Below are 22,626 nucleotides of genomic sequence, written 5' to 3'. Positions count from 1 at the left end.
TGGCCCTCGCGTCAGCACGGCGATACAAAGTATAATTTAAACATTCAACTACATCCTTTTTACGACAAATGTTTCACTACTTTGCATTAACGCAAATTTGTTTTAATGAAAAATGATATTAGCAAAAAATGTAGGCCTACAGCTTTAGTAAAGTCTTACTTTTATTTTAAAGCTTAATGGTTGAGTCGCAAAATAGTTTCAGAAACGTGAACAAAAGGTGAAAATATCAAAATACCAAAATGTAATCGTAGTAAAGTAAGCATTGTTTCGAAAACTAGCATTCAGAGAACTAAAGGAGACAAGGGCCTGGTTTCATAGACAATGCTTTAAATTATATTTAATTCGCTTTTATTAAAATAACATTACTGGAGGATCTTGAGACAAAACATTGGTAATGAGATATCTTAGTCACAATGCAATCAAAGTGTTTTACACAGTGTTGAATTGATTTTTATAAATGATTTATTCTTGCACACCATTTGTGATTAATTTGCACTTTTAATCTTTAATCAAAAACGTTGTGCTCCTCTCAACTCTTCACCACATGAGAGGTAGGACTATACTGACTTTCCAATGGCCCCTCAAGGCCCAAATTACAACAAACCAATCAAAAAAAGACAAAACAAAGCCAAGCCCTACAATTTTCTAATTTCAGAAGACGTTTCACTCGAATACAAGTCACGATATAGAAAAGTAGTCAATCGCAACATCAGTTTCATGGTGTCAGGGCATTTTATTATAATTGAAGACAGCTCAAACCCTCATTTTAATGTGGGACAAGTCTGTGAAATAAGTTAAATAGTTACTAACTATTGTCTTTTACTCAGATATGCACTCAGAAATTCACAAGACTTCTTCAAATAAAGATGAGTAAAAGGACACCAGACAAAAATGATCATGAGGCGTTTATGCAAAAAGGCTAGACATCATTTATATTGATGCAACACATAAAATACAAAGTGTAAACATGAAGGTGGAAAAGCAAGACTCAAAAACTGGACGGTGGATCACTCAAATTCACTAAAACCGGTGTTAATATACAAGACCAATATATACATTTCTAATACAGGTGCATAGTGCTTTACAGATGCATCATTTCCAAAATACATTTAAAAAAGAAATCTGTACTTTTGCAAAAACGACAAGTATACATTTAAAAGCTGAAATTAACATGAAAAACATTCACAATCTTAATAAGTGCTTAGTCCCTAAAAAAAAAAAAAAAAAAAAAAAAAAAATCGAAACAGCCGTGCTTCAGGTGAATTAAGGTTATACCATGAGCAAAACTAAAGTGTCTTTAGAACACAAGGGTTAAAAAGGGGTGTCAGTGACTTAAGATCATTATTCAGTCAGTTTACATGTCAGCAGCTTTGGAAGGTTTAAAACATTAAAATGAAAAAATTGATTTAAAAAAATCAAGATATATTGTCCATTTGTATTAACAGATATTTAAAAAAAGGCAGCGTGGTGAAAACGGCTCATACCCAACTTTTACACATGCTTTTTAATGGGCCTTTCTTCTCATTTTGCGGTAAATGTGAACTCTTATTTCCACACCCCTCCCAATCGTAGCAGTGATTTACCCGAGCACAGCTGAGAGGGCATTCCAGCTCATCATCAACTTCCGTGTAGTGTGTGATCAAAGCAACAAGACTTTCAAACTTAACCTGGCATTTCTGAAAAAAATAAAAAGCTACATTTTATTTGTAAAACAAAAATTTACGCAGTGGAGACCGAACAGCTTTTTTTAGAAAAAGACCCCTTTTGTAAATGATCTCTTACCTCAAGACGGAATTTCCCTTTGGAGTTTTTAACAGCATATGCTACCTTGCTGGATGGAAAGCGGATTATAAGCGATCCCTGGTTGGGCTTTTGTGGATGATGGTAAAGAAGAAAGGCACCAAGCACATCATCTTCAAGCAGTGCTGAGCTGCAATCACTGCAATTGAAACCAAAGTAACAAGTAGTAGAGACCGAGGCAACAGAAAGGAACTATTGCAAGAAGGATTGATTTGAGGAAAGTGAAGTGTTTGATTAAAACCTTTAAGATGAATGGTAACACTGACCTAGAGACGCCAGCCCAACACCACACCGCCTGAGCCAGCGCTTCTTCGGTCTCGGCCAAACTGGGAGTCCGAGGACTGCATGCTTCTGGACTTTTCGGACCCTTTTCTGTTCACAATGAGAAAAGCGCATTTAGAGTCCCCAAGGAATCCAGTTCTCATTGGTCTCGCAATCAATGTTTGTTTGCTTTGGCCATAGGGTACATAACAGGGGTCCACAAGTTTAGAAAAGCATTTAAAAAATATATGCACACAAAAATACTGATCACAGCCATGATGTCTGACAAACTAAATGTTTAGGAAACATAAGATATAAACTGTATAAACGTTTTGCGACTGGCAAAAAATAAATACGTGAAAATGACAGAGCCACCACCATTCTTAGATTCACCAACCATCAAATCTAAAGCATAGATGAAATAACCCTTCACAATAACCCAGGGTGTCTTAAGAATTACTGATCATCACAACTACATGTGTGCATTACCTAATGAACTTTTTCACTCTTGAAAGTGTTCTATGAACACTTATCCCACCTTGAGGAGCATTCAGTTTATCCTGCTGTTGGCGCTGTTTGAGGGGAGTAAAGGTAAACGAGCGATACGCTCCAGAACGCAGTGCTTTGGTCCGGATCGCCATTTTACGAACTAACGTTGGGGACGAAGTAGGGCCCTCCTCTGGACTGCTCACGAGCTCTGGATTTGGTTCCGAGACAACCTGTACGGGGAAAAACTACATGACAACTTTGTAGTACAGCATTTTATTAATTTTTACATTTAAGAAAAAATGTTTGAAAACCATGTTTATTGCTCAATTTTATAAACTGACGCAGGAGGATTGCTTTTTTAGCAATGGAACTTAACATGTAAATAACCCATAAACGTTCTTTAACTGCCGAACAAACCTTTTCCCCAGGCAGCAGACCTTGAGTCGGGGCCCGGCGGAAAGACACCAAAGCACTGACGCTGAGAGGGAAGCCTTGATTGAGCAACGATGGCATTTGAGGAGGTTTCTTGACCGACTGCTTAGCCTGGGCCTCTTCTGGATGCTTCTCCAAAAAATACAGTTGAAAACAGCGGCACAGCAGCAGGTTCAGAAACTGGGCCTTGATTTTAAGGAAAAAAAGCAAAAGGTCACATTAATACGGTGGCGGTGCAATCAGAAATGTGCACGATTTACAATTGCTCGATTACAAGTGATAAGATAATGAAACAATTTACCACCTGCAAAAGTAACATTGTTGGATACCAACAATGTTTGTGGGATCATTTTAGCAAGCAGGACAAATAAAACATGTGCGTTGGTTCTTTAAAAAAACACTATTGTAGATTGCAAAAAAAATCAAGACATAAAAGACCTAACTGAACATTACAGACACATCTAAATGTGACGCTTTGTTACTGAACTCATAAATAAACGATAAAGATTTTGTCATGTTGAGACTTACAGCTCGGGCGTGCCTCGCTCGGAACAGATGGCAGTAAAGCTGGACGTCAGAGTTTCCAGGATTATGGGAGACGAAGGCAAACTGGGCATCAGAGGGACGGGCAGTGGTCAGCGAGACTCGACTCATGGCATGAGCCATCAAGAGCTTCTGATAAGACAACCAAAAAGTTGAACCTTTCCGCAAAGCACGGAGCATGTGATAGACTGAGACAGTAGCAGTTCTTACCGTTTCATCTTCATCAAAAACTTTGACTCCTTTGACTGAGAATTTTAATAAAACTGTTTGCCTGCTTTTGCATCCCTGCGATTAAAGAAGATCATGAATTATATGAAATAATAATAGGAAAGGTGCACTCAAGGTTCGTCATAGCAGACAATTTACCTTGAGGGACTTGAGCTGAGTGTGCAGCTGGTGGATTTGATCATCCAGACAAATGTCATCCACAGGAAATGAGCCAATATACTAAACAAACAGAGACAGGTCCGTTAACCACACAACAAACCACGAGTTCATGATAACATCATCCCACACAGACTCAATGATCGCATTTCCTGCATTCCTTACGCAATTGGAAGCTTAAAACAGACACAAATCTGACTGAAAACTCAAACTAGGGTCAAACTGAAATTCACCTCAGCAGATCTTGTGACATTCTCCGTGTCGCCCATGTCTCCGTCTGCGCCTGGTGTTGTTCGTCTGAACTACTGTTTCAATGAAAATTCCGAACTCATTTTCGACAGTTCAACCACACAGCGTAAAAAGAAAAACAGCAACAACAAAAAAACTTAATATTTACTGTGGAAATCGCATTTTATTTGCCAGTTGATGGTTTTCACTTCACGCGACTCTGCGCAGGCTGGCCGCCTATGACATTTACGTAACGCGAGAGCGAGTCGTAAGCACTGGTACTGAGTAACTCTCGCGTTACTTTGATATCAAATGCCGATCAGTCTGCGCAGCGCCGCGTGAAGACGAACACACCTATGCATTTAATACGGTAGCCTGTAGCGTTCATATGTTTAGGTAGCCAGTTAGTTACAAAAAACTTTGTAACGTTTCTATTATTGATTCACATGCCCTTAATTCAGTTTATAAGCGTAAAAAGATACCTCTGTTAATAAAGTAACGACAAGAAAAGCGAACAAAAACAATAAATGTACAAACTTACACTCATCAGTCCACGCGACTGAACCTGGGAGGGAGGGTCGACTGTCCGTCCACGGTTCTCTGCTTTCCTGACCCACCTTATCTTCTAAATCCCGCCTATCACATACCAGATCCATCCCAGTGACTTTCTCAACACCGGACTCTCCGCCTACAGCACGATGCGATGATCAAACTCTTTGGTTTGACGGAATATAAGCGAGTCGATTCTTTTGAACGATTCATTTCAACGAATCAATAACACTTTGATTGATTCGTTTTCATTTCAGACCTCCGACGTTCGTTTTCATTATTAGTTTAGACCTCAAAGAAGTTATTTTAAGATCGTTCATGTATGTTTTGAAAGCACATTTAGCCAACTTAGGTAAATGGTAACATATTTATACAAACCAGTCAGGGCAAGCCGCACAAACAGATATTACTAAACAAAATATTTGCTATTATGAAAGCCAGTCAACCCTTGAAAAATACTGTGCATGTCAGAACATGATAAAGAATTCACAACAGTGGGTCGTTCATTTCCCATTCAAAGGTTTAACAGTTACATTGCTATATTTTTGACACAAATCTTTGGTCATTCTCCAGTAATCTTCACTTAATATTAAACCAAACCACCCAAAATAAAACAATTGCCAAATAATGAAGTACAAATATAGTCACTTTATTAAGGACTACAGAAAAGTATACCGGTTACAAGCATGCAGGGTAAGGTGGTGAGCAGTACATCATCCCAATAAACTAATAAACACGAGAGGACGACCACGTTCAAAGTGCATTAAACATTTGCTCTGAAAATACTCTTCTTCATCAACTATAAAGAAAATGAATGACAGTGGATATGAATGCCAAGGTTTCTTTAATGAATTAAATTTTAAGTTAAATTTTGTATTTAGGCAGACTTTGTAAGTTAGAATTTAATAATCTCTTGACTTACACGAAGCAACCAACAGCAACAAAACTTTTATTATTTAAATTACAACAGTAGCTGAAGACCTAATTTCACAAAACATGACTAAAAAGGCAAAGGAAACTTACAAAGAGAACTTCTTTGAACACTGGTGAGACTTGGACGTTAAAAGAGAGAGGCGTCTGAAAAACTGAAATGTTTGCCTCCCTATAAAGACTAACAAGGACCTTCAAACAATTGATCATTCATTGGTGAACACAGGCAGTTTCTCCTCATAATGATGACTAGAACGAAGATTTCAACACAAACGGTAGTGTTTCTACTCTACATCTTTAACATGATTTTAGAAATCGAACAGAAAACGCCTGTATTAGGAAAACAGTAACTTCGAAGAGGTCAATTTCTTCCGAGGCCCATAGACAAGAACAAAGAAGATTATAAAAAAATAACAAGAGGAGAAAGTAGCCAGTACTGCAGTCTACAGAGATCCAGATGATGTTTCCAGCCGTTGGCAAGCGTGGACTCATTTCTTAGCTCGGAGTGACTTACGGGAAGGAGGTTTAGCTTCAGCCTTAGCTGCCTTGGGTGCCGGCCGTTTGGATCCTCTACTCGTCATCTTTTTGACTGCGGGTGTTTTAGGTTTGCTGGTCGGTGCGGCTTTCTTGACCGGGGTGGCTTTAGCGGGCTTAGCGGGTTCAGGGGCTTTTTTGGGAGGTTTCTTTGCCGGTTGAGCGGTCTTCTTGGCAGGTGTGACCGACCTCTTTGCCGGAGCTGGTTTTCTGCTGTTGCTCCTGCTCTTGTTAGCTTTTGACCGAGACACGGGCTTTGCTCGCTGGGCCCTACAGAAAAATACAAGCATGTTTAGGCTTTCAGCGAGTGACCACAACAAAGGTTCCTTACACCAAAATGTGCAACAATATGGTTTTATATTAGCTTTTTTTATGTTATAAGGTTATACAATTGACCTCTTCTTCGGAGGCGGCTCCTCATAGTCCGATTCTTCCTCAGATTCGTCTTCTTCCTCAGATGAGTCTTCACTTTTCCTCTTGCGCTTAGCCTTCTCCTCCTCAACCTTTTTAAGTTTTTCCATCATTTCCGGAAACAGAACGGCTGGGCTGTCGAGGACCAGACGTTACATCATGTTTTATTTTCATCTTGTCCAACTTACATCTCTGTGACCGATGTAACGTACTTTGATCGCAAAACACACAAGTTTTTCAATTATTGCTTTTTTTCTTTTCTTGACAATGCTCACGTTGAGGGAACTAACCTTGGAAAATACGGATAGCTAAGTTGGTACGTCCCGCTGAGTCCCTGACCAGAAATCTGCTCCATCCAGCCCATCACCTTACACTTCTGCAAGGTCCTCTTTAAATTGACCACTATTGACATGACAGATAATCTTGCTTAGAACATCTTTATAAATGTATTAACTTTACAATATACAGATACATTCGTGAGCGAAGGTGATTTGGATGGCGTCATACAAATTTTCATGTAAGTCATCGATTAAAAGTGACCTCAAAAGGACAACCCAGTTCTCAAGGAGATAATGTGCCGAAAGTAAGAAGAGAAGTACCATACCAGCAAAATTGGCATTCTTCTGTTTATCCACCAGGAATTTGCGCAATGTGGCGATGCTGCAGGTCTTGGGTTCGTTCATGGCCGTGATGGCTGCCACAACAGCCTCTTCCAGCAGCCCGCCGCACATGAGCACCTTACTCCCAGCTTTCTTCAGCTATCAGGACACGGAAAGAGACTCGTTGAAACCCTTGTTTAAATCACGAATCGTCTCAAGAAGGCAACAGACCTGGAATGTTCCAGACGCTCCCTTGCCAGTGATCTGCTCCAGGTAGCCCTTTTCCACTGATCTCTGCAGACAGTTCTTCAGCACGTCAGGCCTCAAAGAGAAAAACACACATAAACAACCGGTAAAACAAAATGAACAAAGTTATTTTTCCGGCATGGAGCGTTCAGACGCTATCCTGGTCGCTCCGTCTAGACTGTACTTTTGTCAATGTAATCATTTTGGATGCTTTCTACACATATTTTCTATATTCTCCTCTAGGTTGCACAGAGTATACCAGATTGACATATCATTGCAAGTTTTGACAAATGAAAACCTTGAACTCTATTTTATCAGTTCACATTTTGTATGTGGACAGTAAGCATGTTTTTTGTGAGTAAAGTACTTGATGACCCACTATATTTGCCTTAATGTGCAGTATAGAACAGGGCAAACTGATGCAGATCATAAGGTGAGCTAAAGCTGACCTGTTCTCCACGTTGAGTTGTGGGAAGTGTTGCTCCAGGTATTTCTTGATCAGGATGTAGGATGCCTCTTTGGGTTCACAGAGGCGTGTCATGATCAGAGGCAAAGCTTCTCCAAGGGTCTCCTTCTGCGATGCAGACACAGCTGGCTTCTATCAAACCAAACAGACCAAAAAATTATGAAATTTCAAGCAATTAAGAAGAAGATCAAGATGTCTGGAAGGTTTTTCTTATGTTAAACTAATGTCATTCTAAACCTGAATGACTTTTCTTCTTCTGCAGAACCCAAAAGAAGGTATTTTGAAGAACGTTGTTAACCAAACAACACTGGTTTTCATTTAAACCACTGTGACATTTCTCAAAATATACAGGTTTGGAATGACGTGAGGGTGAATAGGGAGAAATGAGAACTATCCCTTAAAGTGACAGTTCATCCAAAAATGTAATTCTGTCATCGTTAACTCGCCCTCCGGTCATTTCAAACCTGTATAAATGTCTTTGTTCTGCTACACACAAAGGAAGATATTTGGAAAAATGATAGGAACTGTACAGATTTTCCCCCATTGACTCGCATAGTATTTATTTTCCCAACTTTTGGAGTAAATGGGTAATGAGATCTGTTTGGTTACTGACGTTCTTCCAGATATCTTCCTTTGTGCTCAACCGAACACAGAAATGTATGATTGGATCAACCTGACAGTGAGTAAATGATGACAAGATTTAAAAAGTTGTATGGGAACCCCTATTAACAAAAGATGTTTACCTTTCCAATGACAAAGCTTCCAGAGAATCCCTTGCCTTTCAACTGTGGGTAAAATATGAGAAGATAAAGTACAATAAAGTGTTGTATCACCCACTATATGTACAGTAAAAAATGGGAGCTCACCTGTCTGACAGCCCCCTTCTCCACCAATCGCTTCAAGGCCTTCTTATAGAGATTTTTTGTCTTTTTGTCCATTTCCACAGATGGGTACTTCTTGATCGCGTACTTTATGATGGTGACCGAAGATGCACCACCCCGCTGCTCTTTGCAACTCTGTAGGTAACATGAATTCACAGAAATCAAAATGTTTCTATCTAGAGGAGAAAAGCGTTCATCTGAAACACTTGCATTCCCTGACAATTTCACATTTTCCTTGACAATGGAAACGTTTTATGTATTTACTTTAATCCTTAAAAACGTAAGATAGTAAAAGATACTAGCATGCTTTTGTAAATTAACTAAAAAAACCTAATAGCTGTAGTAGCAACCCATTATTTCAAATGCTTATCCGGTAGTAACTTTCCAAGGTCTTCCTTAATATGGCTGAAACTAGGGATGAGCGCTATGACTAATTTGACAGTCGTTTAAACAAAACTTTTGTAAGCGTCTATTCGACTAGTCTCGCACATCCCTGATTGAAACACCTTGCTAAATGTGAACCCGGAAAAACAGGACTAGACAGATAAAGAGCTTCATTAACTCTGAACCTCAATTGCTTCTATGATGATGTCTTCAGCTCTGTGATTGGATAAATTGGTCGTGACAACTTTGTTGGCAGAGATGGTCGCCCAGGAAGGAATCTTCTTTTTGACCTTCTTGCCTTTGTCATCTCCATCTTTCTCACTGTAACAATTAAACGAAAGAAAAGCGTAAAGCTAGTTTTATTTCAAGAAAAGAGTGTAAACATCCTTTCGTGTCTACTTAAAAATCAATTTCTGTACTGCTTACATTTTGTCCACAACTTCCTTGGCTTTTTTCTTCTTGCTTTTCGTTTTTTCAGCTGGTGCCTCCTCTGGCTTCTCTCCTTCATTAGGAGTCTCTCCATCAGTGATGGCCCTCTCCTCACCATTTGCGTTTTCTTCCTTCACCTCACCTTCCTTCTCTTCCTCTTTTACAGGTGCAGCCACAGCTGGATCTTTATTTTTTTCCCCTTCTACCGGAGCTGAACTTTCAGCCGTAGCATCTATGGAACAGATAACATTAAAGATGTATAGATGTTGTGCCTCAATAAAACACAATAGAAACTATATAGAACAAATTAAACAGTAGCCCAAACAACGCGCACTTCCAAAAACATGCAATAGTTGCATGATCTAAATTTTACCCTCGTCCTCAGATATTTTCTGTGGAACACACAAGTGTGAGTAAATAAAAATATTGAATAATATATATTTCTGGGTTAACCTTTTGTTCAATAATGCATGTAGCAGGCATGTTCAGTTTTGTTGTTAGATTATCATTATATTGTGCCAGTGTACCAGGCATGGGGCAGTAATACATACCTCCCTCCTCAGGGGCATTTGATGGGGGTGGATCTGTTTTGGTCGGTACAGCGGATCTTCTGCGAATAGGCATGATTGTAGCCTGCCAGTAACAAAGACTTTATTATTGTAAAATGATTTGTACAAACATTATTATTTTCAATAATTAAGAACAGTTCACTTAACTCACTCACACTGTTTGCATCTTAGGAATACATTGAAAACACGTTTAATGGTGTATTATTTTTATTATGCACTGTTTTGGGGAGAATGTACATATTAGTTTACCCATTGAAAACAAATATCGTGCACCCTTATGGAGAGTCGAGCAGACCTCTATTTGTAAAGTGACTGTCGTAAAATGAAAAACACGCAGACGGACACGCGCTGGGCATTAAAGCACGGCAAATTAACGAGTAACAATCAATAATGCATTGTGTATATGCTTCACATATGGTATTTGGTGATATATGGTGTGCAAAATGTGCATCATTTTAGACCTTCGTGCAGTATAACAATGCACGAGAACCGAATCGCACGAAAAAAAAACAATTTAATCGAAAATGGCCATTTTGTCCATGTTATCGTTTGCAGTAATGGCGCTGGGCTGAAAATGGCAAATGCATGAGGTTGCAAAGACGAAAGGATAAATACACGCGCGCGGCTGCAAAACGCACGAAAACAGTCTTAAAACGGACGATGCACGGTTTCAGAATGAGCTTTTTAATGCATACCTTGACGTACTGGTTTATCAGTTGAAAGAAACACTCCCTTCCTTTTCGTGATTCTCTGTTTACGTGCCCCTCCCCCACGTGCGTACACGTAGAGACGTGGGCGTGAACGGGTGCGTGCGCATATGCGTATGTCACTTGTGAGCCACCGTCAATAATCCGTTTTGCATTAAAAACCTTTATTGAAGAGGAAATACGGCTCTTGGCCGGCAAATTTGTTATGTGTCGTTGTCACAAGAAAAACGAGGGTCATAAATAGTGATAGAAATGAATCCCTTGAATGTAATGTCTGTAAATCGCTCTGTTTAGGTTTGCGGTCCTTAAACTTCAGCCTCCTGCCGTCCGGGAGATGGCGCCGTTTCTCCATGTTTTTTTGTGTCACTTGCACACAAAATTCACGCTCTCAACTCGAAATGACGTGTGTTTTGTTTAAAATATACAAATCTTTCAAACAATTCAATACATTTCTACATGCATTCTCATACGTCCGTTTCTTGCCTTTTACCCAGTGGAAAATAACACCGACATATGTGACCCTGGACAACAAAACCAGTTTTATGGGTTCATTTTTCGAAATTGAGATTTTTACATAATCTGAAAACTGATAAATAAGATTTCTATTGATGTATGAGTTGTTAGAATTGGACAATATCTGTCTTCAATGCAACCGTTTAAAACTCAGTAATGTGAGAGTGCAAAACAAATCAAAATATTGAGAAAATTGCCTTTGAAGTTGTTAACAAGAGGCACTGTGACAGGCCATCCATTTACAAAAATAAGGTTTTTATATATTTGAGGTAAAAAATTTACAAAATATCTTCATGGAAAATAATCTACTTAATATCCTAATTATATTTGGCATACATGAAAAATCGATAATTTTGACCCATAGAATTGTTTACTTAAAGTGTTCCTGTGCTACTTAAGACTGGTTTTGCAATCCAGGGTCACACATTTCACCATGAGAGGACAGTAATGTGATCTGAGCTCAATCCCAGTTGAAAAAAAAGAGCATATGCTGGGTTAGGAATGTTTTGATGCTGGTATGACCATCTTAAACCAGCTAAATACCAGCACATGACCATTTTAAACCAGCACAAACCAGCATAAATACTCAGCAAACCAGCATATGCTGTTTTTTTCAACAGGAATGAGATTTCTTTTTTGTAGTTACCTATTTCTTTTGAACATTTTTTAATAAATTGTTCATTGGCTGCCCACACTGAACTTGGGTACCACCACAGTAAGCTTCTATAGCAAAACACATTTAAAAGCACGCTCCCCCTGGTGCAAAACATGAGATTAAACAAACAGCACAAGAAAAAAAGTGGAATTGCATTGCTGAACACAGTCTGTGGGGTTTCACTGTATCAAAACAACACCCACATGTTATCTGTGTTCCATGTGACGTCCCACACAATGCATCGGCCCGTGCAACCTGCTGCTACAAAAGTAGAAAGCCACAAGACAGAAAACTTTTCTATTTAAATATGTTTATTGGTTCCTGAGCTTTTTTTTAAGTAAAAACATACTTTGTGATAAGTGTCTTTTGGTTTATCATTAGATCCAGGATTTAAGGCTTTCCAAATGTGCTTGGTTATTAGTCAAAGGTTCACTGAAACATCACTCCATTGTATACATTTTAGGGCTATTTTGGGTTTAATATAATTGTATCTTTTATTTAAACATGGTTGAAATTTGTAAATGTAAATAAATGTATTTACACTTAAAGGTGTCTCCCAGCCTGGATAGAGAATCCAATGGGCATAAATGTTATAGACGATGGATGGACCAGATTGTGTGCAAAATGAATTGATGTCGGTGGAGCACATTAGAAATTATTTTAAATTTGAATTCATCACCATAGAAAGGATTGCTTCATTCTTCTTACCAATTGAGTGGTACAAATTTGTTTCTTTACTCTTGTCGTCAGACCACATCTGAGATGTCTGTCTGTGGTGCCTCGTGCAGTATTTGTCTCTTTCTGTCCCATACAAACAGAGAAAACTGCAGACCAGCTGTGCGATCAGGAGGTGGGCTGGGAAAAGACTCAGCTGTAGTGTATTTGCCACCATGCCAGGACTCTGTGCCAGTCAGTCAGCTCTATTTCAATTAGACCGCAAAATTAGTTAATCTGATATGGACTAGAGAGAAAGAACTCGGTAAATACAAACGTTTACTTTTACCTACAGTCGGGTAAATGGTAAAGACTTCTGTCTTTGCAAATGTAATTTTTAATGATGATTTGATCAAGCACATGTTAGACATGACCATTCTCGCTTCATGATTTTTTTTTAGTTTCAGCCTTTAGACCAATTGAAGTTGAGGACCTGATATCCGCCTTCATGGTGTTAAACTAGGCTTGCCTTAAAGAACTCACATGAACTTTTAATCTCTTAACCGACCACGCTACCCTGACAGTAGGAGGTACATGCATCACATCTTCCATCATCCGTCTGTTGCAATGCAACCAAATATCCCTTTCAGCGTCTCTCATTCTCTTTTCATGCAGGTGATTATTAGATGTGTGCTATTGAGAATTGAGATCATCTATTAGTGCCAAAGTCGCAGTGCTGGCTGGAACAGCTCGGGATGGAGTCCGAATTACTATTGATCTCAATGATTGATGATTTGAGTGCTTGGGTGTGAAATGACTATTTCGCCAGCTGGAAGAGTGGTTTGGGGACTTTGAAAGTGCAGTATATCTTTATTTATTCACCAACAATGTACTTTATGTGTTTTGAAGCAGAAAGCAGCACATAAACATGGCATTGCAGGGAATAAGTCGTCTGTGTTTTTGTGAAATGGCTGTGTGTGAAACAAGGTAATGTTTGACGTGTTTAACATCAGTTATTTACATCACATTGACTGTATGAGGCATTAGGGTTGTGCACAATTCAAAATTTTGTTGAATTCCAGACTAGATTTGGGGTAGGATGCAGAATTTTACATTATGAAATTTTAGTTTCAAATGAATAATGTCTTAGAGTAAAGGCCCTGTAAACATGTTAGTTTGACATTTCCAAGTATTAAAAATCTAAGTTTATGTGCCACCTCTTAAGAACTGTTAGAACTATATATTGTGTCGGACATTTTCTGTTCTGTGTGGCATCTTTGTATTAAACTTGAGGAAATATGCTGTTTCTAAGTAAATGTGACAAAGACCGTTTAGTTTCAAAGACATTTTTGATTTCTTTAAATCTTATTTTGATCAATTTGGCTTTTTGTCATTATAATTCCAATTTAGGAATCACATTTTTTATTTTGCCCAACGATGCACGTCAGCCATAATGATATTTATAGTACTTTTGTATTTTTGTATTAAATGCAACTAAAATACTTATTTATTCAAAGTAACTAGCCTACGTCAAATGAAAAATGAAAAGAACCCAAGTGCCACCACGAATTTTTGTATGTTCTGTTTTATAAAGACTATCTGTAAGCTATGCATTTCTACTACAGGACTGTAGATCTAGGGCACGAGCGCGTGCACGCCGCTCCTCCGCCCAGCTTCTTTTCTCTCGCTCGCTCCCAGCTCCCGCGCGTGCTCGGTCGAGCCTTTCCGCTGGGCGCAGGCGCGCGCGCACCGCTCAGGATGCTGGATTGTAGGTGATGATGGCGGAAGAGGAGCTACGTTGAAATTTCTCGGGAGTTTCCTTGTATAAAACGCCCCTGTCAGACGCTCGTCAGCAGATCTCGTCTTTCGCGTCCGTCTCACTCTGAGGGACGATGGGGAATGAAGCCAGCCTTGAAGGAGAAGGCCAGCCGGGGCAACCGGGCGGCGCTGTGCCCGCGGCTGGAGCCCCGGCTTCCATTTCAGCACCGGCGGGCGGTGGACAGCTCCACAAGCCGAGCAATGGAGCGCCTGTTGGGGGAACGGGCACCGGACACGGACCGGGAATTAACAGGTAGAACGAATCATTCAAAACTGCACGGGGATCCTGTAGATTTAATGAACATCGCGATGAAATGCAGATATAAAGCTAGCTAATATACCGCGTGTAGTTTATTTTACGGATATTGTGAGTTTGTTGTTCAAAATACACCCACATTTGGTCACATTCAGATTGAACACCGTTGATCTAAAAACCATAGTCTGAATCTAGTAACAAATGCTCTATATGTGCATGAGGTTGGGAGTCAACTAACAGTTTGACTCGTAGGGTTATTTGATCTTAGGGATAATTGATGCATGGATCCGTTTACATATGCATATGCATAACATAGCTAGAAATACAAATCCGAGGATGTTTTGGTTGAGCATTGTCATCCGTAGTGTGTATTTTCATTCATCCGTAGACAGTACTCGTAAATTTGCCATGCGCCGTCCCACACCGAGTCTGCTGTAGAATCCATTACAGGGTGGTGTGTACGATATCCAATACTACTTTACCAGATTCATGCTAAACAGATCACATAAACGAGATTGTGTATTCAAGGCATGCGGGTGTCTGATATTGTAGGTTATGACGTGCATGAGAGGTGTAGTCCAATAACCTCCTTTACCATGCCCGATGTCATTGATCTTATTTAACGTCAGTACACATCGGTGCGGTATTGTTTGCATTCGTAAAGCCTCCACTTGATGAAATAAATCTGTGATCTTCGAGCCACGCCTAATAGTGTTGCTATCAATATGTGTTTGTGCTAAAGTCACACTGTAAGAACACATCAGTGATAAAATGCTCTTAAATGAATAATTGATCGAATTTTGACTAGAATCCATGTGAGAAGACTGTTACACGTGCAGACCAGCATCTCTGCGTCTGTCTTCTGCAATCTGTGCAAAGATGGAACTGTAAACTTGCTTCAATGCAAATCGCCTATTTGAACGTTGTCTTGTCTTTCTGTCTGTGTGCCCAGATTTTACACTGGACATCTGTAGTTTGGGTCATAGTTTGGTTTAACTTGCATGGTGTTTACGAATGAAGGGAGGTTATGCAGCCTGTCTTGGTGTAGATATTAATTTGCATTAAAATGTAATGTAAATCCATTAGACCCATTTGTGTCATGACTTACCAGCTTCAAACCACCGTTATAGATGATATAATGCTCCCAGTCTTTGTTTGAGAAATCTAACTTTGTATAAACGGCATCTCAAGTGTTTTAGCCCATACACATTGTGTAGCCAACCTGAAACATCGATTTACAATGAAACGGTGCAAATGAAACGCATTTGTTACAGTAGGATGACCTCACCGTCTGTTTGTTTGTGAGCAGGCAAGACTAGATTCTCGGTGTCAGTGTTTCACGACTGTGATTGGATTGTTCCAATCGCACGGATATATTCACACGGCAGAATGGTTACTGCCGCACGTACCGTCTGTCTGTGTCTGACTGGCATCATTAAAACTCCTGAAACGGGTGTGTAGTTGCAGTCGTTGTTCTGTATGAGTGTGTGTTTGTGTAAGTTCGAAAGAGAAACGAACCCGCTGAGGATATTACAGCTCGGGCGAGGGAAACATTAGTTTTTCTCATGGGCTCTGAGACTCTCATAACATTTTTTGTTTCTCACCCATCTAATGTGTTTTATTGATGTGCTGAAATGATGCCCAGATTTTTCAGCACAGTGTCATCGTGCACGCACACATCTGCCTGCTTTCTGAGTGATGCTATGTCTTAGGTGCCATATTTATACACTTTATCTTTCACTAGTAAAGTGTGTGTGTTGCCTACGAACTATACAATACCTTGTGCTGGTCCCCTTATGGATTTCGTCGGCTCTGTAATGTTTAAAAATGTGTTTTGAATCCATTTTATAGTATTGCAGAGTTAATTGTAAAGCAGTGACACAAGCACTCCGTGTTGTCTTATGAATTGACCGAGCTTCAAAAATCTAGTCTATTGTTTCAATTGTATAATTGAGGACTACATGTTATTTTCGTAACCCTGAGCATTAATACTGGGTTGGCCCTTCATTTGCTCCTATAGCAACTTCCATTTCTCTAGGAAACTTTCCACTAGATGTTGGAACGTGGCCACAGGGATTCGCATCAGAAAAGTGTGTGATGTTGGATGATGTCGTCCGACTCACAGTCAGCGATCCTACTCATTAGAAATGTTTCAGGTCTGGGCTTTGTGCAGGAGCAAATAATTGGACCTCAATTTGTGCAAAGGGGCAATGTGATGCTGGAACAGAAAAGATTCTGACAAATTTATGCCCCTGTTGATAACAACTGTAGCTTAAACAGCCCGTACAGTTCATTAGAAGGGAAATATTTTGCAATTGGTTATCCTTGTGTTTAAAATTTGGGTAGCACTTTATTTTTCAGTCCTGTTTCGCATGTACATGCTGCGTACTTATTACAGTAAATATATGAACTAAGTCATAAACCTGAACCTTCCTCTAAACGTATACCATGTAGTTACCATAGGCCTGATTCACATTTTGCGTCTTTTACGTGTGGCAGCCACGTGGAAAAAGGGGGCGACGTGCTCTTGTTTTTAGGAGCGTCGGTGCCGCATTGAGATGAAAAAATCTCAACTTTTCAGAAAGGTGCAAACGCACCCCATGTCATGTGACAAGAACCACCCGATATATAGATAAGCTCAAGGAAAATGGAGACACGGATGATCACAACATAACTAAATCTAGTTATTGCACGGTATTTTCAGTGCATATAATCCATATATCCATTGTTTATACCACCTCGTCTCAACAGCTAACGTGGCCCATGATTGCTTGGCGACGACAGACACCAGGAGAGCGCAAAGTCCAGGTGCTTTGGAAAAAAAGGAGAACGCAGTGCAGCTCGGGTTTTCCGTGCAGTTTCAGACGCGAAATGTGAATCGGGCCTTATACTACCCAATACTATAGGTGCACGAACTGTAAAATAAGGTGCATCCAAAATTTAGCTCTAAACTCAGCGTTTGTCCATTTGAAATAAGGCCAGAATGCTTTGTATGTTTTCCAGGGCAGCGTGTAGGAGTTGCTGAAGAGAAATGAAAAAGAGGAATGAAAATACAGAGCAGCGGCCGGCGCTTTATTTCCCAGCAGAATGGCGCTGTCTTACCCACAATATCAGCCCCGATAAAAGGGCCTGAATTGTAATGACATAGAAATCTAATAAATGGTCCCCGTTAGCCCGAGGCAATCCCTCTCCTTATGCTTCTGTTCGGCGTCTCTAAACCATTCCGTTTATTAAGCCTCTGAAGAAAACAGATTTAATATAGTGATGCACCTCTGGCCCACATGTTGAAAGTCCAGTTTTTAAAGGGTAGAGCCATGTCTTACTATTTTAGAGCTCTTCCATCAAATGCCACTTGATGTTTGGTTGTTCACTTGTTTCTCACAGGAAAATCGTATTTTACCAGTATGTTTAGCTCATTATAAAGAGAGCAGATAGACTCTAAACAATGCGGGTCAGAAAGGGACAAACCCAGATGTTGGGTTAAAGAAATATTTGGTGATAAAAGATATATTTGCGGAACACGTTCTGTAGGGCAGTTTGTCCATTCAGGGCTACTGTAGAAACAACATGGCGAATTCCATGCAAGGGGACCCGCGGTGTATGTAGACAGAAATAGCTCATTCTAATGTAAAAAAAACATAACAGCTTCATTATGTAAGGTCATTATACACCTCTGAAGACATAGTTATGTATATAATATTACATTACTGTCAATAGATCTTAAAAAAATAAACAAGCAACTTTTAATAAACAAGATTTGACCCAATAAGGGACTAAAAAAGCCAGAATAGGATAAATTACAACCCAACGGTCAGGTTTGTCCCTTTTTGACCCAACGCTGGGTTGAAAATAATCAAGAATTATTTTAGAGTATATGATATTGGCACTAATGCAAGTGAAACCTCAGTACTTTTCCATCATTTTTTCATTGCACAGTCTATAGTACACCACACAGGAGTATATTGTACATCTCCCTGAGTAAAGTGCACTTCACTGTATAGTATACTCCACACAGAGACAGAACATTATACGTAAATAGTAAAGTGTTGTGTTCTCAGTAGCGTAGTACTCTTCATAGGAGTGTGTCTACATCAGATGAGACATAAATCGAGCTTGTCTCAGTCTTCGTCCATGTCTGTACTTCTGGTGTGGAGACTCCCACTGGTTTTGTTCTCTCCTTCTGTGTCTCTGTGAGTCATCGGAGGTGTTAACTCCGATTCTGTGCAGCAGGGAGAGTAGTGAAAGGTACTGCTCAGAACTACCCATCAGAATGAATCTGATCCAGCAGACATGGCTGTCTGAGGCTGCTGTTAGCCCCTTTATAGACTGCAGAGAGAACAGAGCATCGCGGATAATGTGCAGTCCTGCTCATGGAAACACTTAAGCCCCCCGCACATGCTTTTGCGCCCAATTTAGGATTTGTTTGGGGTAGGATTAAAATCTGACATTTTTCAGGCTGCGTATAGATTTGATGAAGACAAATCAGCATTCAATCAGGCAAAATTATTTGAGGGAGCAGGTAATGTAGCCATGTGGTTGTTTAGCTATTTAAAATATTTTGAATAATAGTTACATTTTTCATTTAGCAGACGCTTTTATCCAAAGCAGTTTAGGAGGCATTTAATATTTTGTCTTCGAGCCATCAATAAACAAAAGTATGTTTACAAATGGGAATAGAAGTGAACAGCATAAAATATGTTTTGAAATAAAATTGCAAACAAAGTGGAAAGCTAGTGGTTAGTCAAGTGTACGCGGAACTCGAAAATAAAAGCAAAACATTATTTATGAATCTCTTCATCTACTACTAAAGATGTCCTTGGATGTTTTGTTAGATTTAACTGTCACTTCAGTTGCATTTTTCGGAAACATAGTTAAGTAAAATACCTTCTTGTTCTACTTTTTTATTACATAACCTTGAACATGATTAGATTTTCTTAGATGTCTAGATGTATTTTTTTGCATTGCAGGAATAGTTCCCCCCCCAATTTTTTTTTTCAGAAAACAAAAGAAGATATTTGAAAGAATGGTGATTTTTCTTCCTTTAATGGCGTAACTAACCTGACTAAAGCCGCGGTCACACTTGAAATTTCTCTCCATAGACTTCCATTCACACATGCGACAGACCAGAAACGCAAGCCTGTGCGAAAATAATTCGCATTTCACTGCGCAGCAAAGTTCAAGTTTGGTGATCTCTGAGCTGCGGATTCGCGTGAGTGCGTGAGACCAATAGAACATCAAAATCTCTCGCTACAAAAAATTCCAAAATGGAGGAATCGCTCATTGCAGCAGTATCTCGTCATCCCGTTTTGTACAACACGACTTTAAAAGATTACAAAAGCCAAATAAAAAAAGATGCGGCTTGGTTTGCGGTGACAATGCAAAACATGAGCGGATGGTAAAGTTTAAACAGTGAAACGTGTAGTTTTTATGTGATTGTGCATGTATGTACTTGATCAACTGTAGTGACTGATTGTAGTCCTCTTCCCGCCCATTTTCGCAACAGCATCTGAACGAATTCCGTATGCGCAAATTCAAGTGTGACCGCCGCATTACCGGAGCACTGATCGTGTTACACTGCATCTGAAATTTTGTCATGGTCATTCATAATGCCTGAGCAAAGTCGTCAAAGTGTTTCTTTAATTGCCTCCCAGAACAGTTACAACTGCATTTCCCAAACATCCCAAAAGAACCACAATCGTCTTGCGCAATTAATTATTATATATATAAAATATTTTGTTCAGTGGAAGTTTATAAGGAAGTGACGGTTGAATATTTGGATGGAAACGGTGCTTATTCGCAAATGTTTTATGCGAGAGTCCAATTCGCAACTTTGGATGGAAACCCGGCAACTGACATTTCTCAAAATATCTTCTCTTGTGTTCCACTGAAGAAAGACTCATATAGAGGTTTTGAATGACGTGAGGGTGGATACATGATGACAGAATTTGTATTTTGGGTGCTATCCTGTTAAGAATAAGATTTAGGGAAGCTTATCATCTGACGGTGTAACAGGTCTAATCTAAAAGATTCTACTTTTTGAATTGAATGGAAAGTGCTGATCAGTCCTCTATTGTGTTTTTTGTGTGTTTTTTTTCACTCAGGAATAATTACTAGAGTTTGATAGTTACAAGCAGTACAAGATTCAGTTAATGAGACAATCAATCATAGCAAACACAATGACATCTTGATTAAACACAAGTTATGATGTATGGAATCGCCGTTTCCTGGCAATATTGATGAATCTTCCTGTTGTGGTCACTAACCTTCAAAGTTAACGTTTAGAAACCAATGGGTGATGTGTCAAAATATGTTAGCAAACTCATATACAGTATACGCCACATTTGAACTCATCTGCAAGATTAGGATTAGTGTGTGCTAAATAAAAAAATTGAAAGTGTTGTATTCTTACGTCGTGGATTTTCAGAGTATGCATTTGCAAACTTTATTTTGGCTAATAGCAATCTCAGATTATACTATAGAGGATTGTGTGATGGTTCTTTATCGGCTGTATAACAATGTTGAGATATTTTGTTACATGCTCGTGGGCAGCAATACTGCGTACATGTGGTAAGACACAATGCTGTGACATGTTACTAGTGTATCCTGATACTGGAATAAAGTCGCACAAAAATACTGTTACCTAACCAGAAACCATGTTGTACAGACGAATGCAAACTGAAATTTCATCGCAAGTTTGTGGCAGGTTATGTTAAGAGGAGGCGACACTTTCATTATGTAGAGTGCTCAACACATAATAAATGTACAAAGATTTTATACCCTTCCAGTTGGAATGAGTCATCAGTATGTTAAGTTCATTTTCCTAAATAAGAAAATATGCATTTGTATTTAAGTTCATTTGATCAACATTTAGGAGTAAATTAGCATACGGATGTCCTCAGAGCTATAGACATGGAAGAAAAACTAAAATACTTGAATTTATATAAGGATTTTTGAAACTGTGTTTTATCACAATTTTTTGCAGTGATTTACATCTAGTTTTTTGGATAGTCAACACCAAGAGTTTTTCTAACAAGTTCTGTTTTCGCAGTGGACGATCCTAACCTGTAAACACTCTTACGCTCCTCCACTTTCAGTAGTTCAGTAATTGGGCGTTTTTAAAATCAAGTTGTGGTTGTGGCACATTTTTTGACAATTATTTTGTTGTAAAGCCGCTCACAGACAGAACTATAATCTCTGCTTTAGCATTGAGGCAAGTGTGTATATCCCCAGGCAGATCTGATTACTAATTCACTTCATATCGAAAATAAGTTGCGGCTGTGATAGAAAAATATAAAGTTTTGTGCATCCCAACTCTCTATAGGCCTTTACGATTTCGACAAAGCTGAATTCAACAAATTTTGATGTAAGCAATATGTCTGAATGTACACGACGCAAAGGTCTTTTTGTTGTAATAAAGTTTGGGATAGAGATGATGAAATGCTCTAAGCTGAAAACTATTGACTTCGTGATGAAAAGTAGTCGAAGGACTTGTCGGTGTGTGTGTATCCGCTGCCGTGTGTTTTGCTTCAGAAGAAATATCCTGCGGGGTTTGCGTATGCTGTGTTTACTGTGAAACCACCATCAATGTGATTCTTTTAGTGCGATTGTTTGTTCTTGCATTGTGTGTCTGGGGTAAACCTGATTTTCTAAAGTGCTGCCAGGGTCAACAACATCAGGGTTGGTCGTGGAATGACATTACTGAGAGCCAATCAGGTTTAAAGGGTTAGGATTTGGACTGAATTAGAGGTTTACTCACCCTCAGATTGTTCCTAACCTGTTTTCATTTCTTTGTTCTGCCAAACACAAAGTAAGATATTTGGAAGGATGTCAGTAATGTCAGGGTTCAATTTTGTGTACATTCTTCCAAGTATCTTCCTTTGTGTTCAGC

General features: G+C 39.3%; 3 protein-coding genes across 7 annotated transcripts in view; 1 reads left to right on the top strand and 2 right to left on the bottom strand.

Annotated features, from left to right (window-relative positions):
- Positions 1-584: 584 nt before the first annotated feature.
- sh2d5 (SH2 domain containing 5) lies at positions 585-4,833 on the bottom strand. 4 transcript variants are annotated; one of them, XM_056734876.1, is made up of 10 exons: positions 4,679-4,833; positions 4,143-4,214; positions 3,892-3,972; positions 3,736-3,810; positions 3,511-3,657; positions 2,968-3,168; positions 2,600-2,780; positions 2,067-2,172; positions 1,783-1,939; positions 585-1,676 (listed from the first exon to the last, which is right to left on the bottom strand). In XM_056734876.1, exons 2-10 carry the CDS (start codon positions 4,176-4,178, stop codon positions 1,479-1,481), a joined length of 1,182 nt encoding a protein of 393 aa, XP_056590854.1. In that variant the 5' UTR covers positions 4,179-4,214; positions 4,679-4,833; the 3' UTR covers positions 585-1,478. The 4 variants fall into 4 exon arrangements, with proteins under 4 accessions (XP_056590854.1, XP_056590855.1, XP_056590856.1 ...); XM_056734877.1 differs by having other exon boundaries at positions 4,143-4,236; positions 4,679-4,830; XM_056734878.1 differs by lacking the exon at positions 4,679-4,833 and adding an exon at positions 4,307-4,672.
- Positions 4,834-5,314: 481 nt separating this feature from the next.
- hp1bp3 (heterochromatin protein 1, binding protein 3) lies at positions 5,315-10,944 on the bottom strand. Of its 2 annotated transcripts, none has more exons than XM_056735652.1 (12): positions 10,831-10,944; positions 10,118-10,199; positions 9,564-9,798; positions 9,323-9,458; positions 8,739-8,888; positions 8,616-8,657; positions 7,856-8,004; positions 7,392-7,482; positions 7,166-7,319; positions 6,852-6,963; positions 6,547-6,696; positions 5,315-6,420 (listed from the first exon to the last, which is right to left on the bottom strand). In XM_056735652.1, the coding sequence occupies exons 2-12, from the start codon at positions 10,188-10,190 to the stop codon at positions 6,105-6,107; spliced, it is 1,608 nt and encodes a 535-aa protein (XP_056591630.1). In that variant the 5' UTR covers positions 10,191-10,199; positions 10,831-10,944; the 3' UTR covers positions 5,315-6,104. The 2 variants fall into 2 exon arrangements, with proteins under 2 accessions (XP_056591630.1, XP_056591631.1); XM_056735653.1 differs by having other exon boundaries at positions 10,841-10,913.
- Positions 10,945-14,430: 3,486 nt separating this feature from the next.
- Positions 14,431-22,626, top strand: part of bsnb (bassoon (presynaptic cytomatrix protein) b) — a 77,643-nt gene continuing 69,447 nt past the window's right edge. Inside the window, exon 1 of the mRNA XM_056734395.1 lies at positions 14,431-14,735. Coding sequence (XP_056590373.1) covers positions 14,557-14,735 — 179 coding nt within the window. The 5' untranslated portion in view covers positions 14,431-14,556. The remainder of the gene's footprint in view (positions 14,736-22,626) is intronic.

The sequence above is a fragment of the Triplophysa dalaica genome, chromosome 21 (assembly GCF_015846415.1).
Source record: "Triplophysa dalaica isolate WHDGS20190420 chromosome 21, ASM1584641v1, whole genome shotgun sequence".
Lineage (NCBI taxonomy): Eukaryota > Metazoa > Chordata > Actinopteri > Cypriniformes > Nemacheilidae > Triplophysa > Triplophysa dalaica.
Note: the sequence above shows the minus strand (reverse complement) of the source record. Positions and strands in the feature narration are given on the sequence as shown.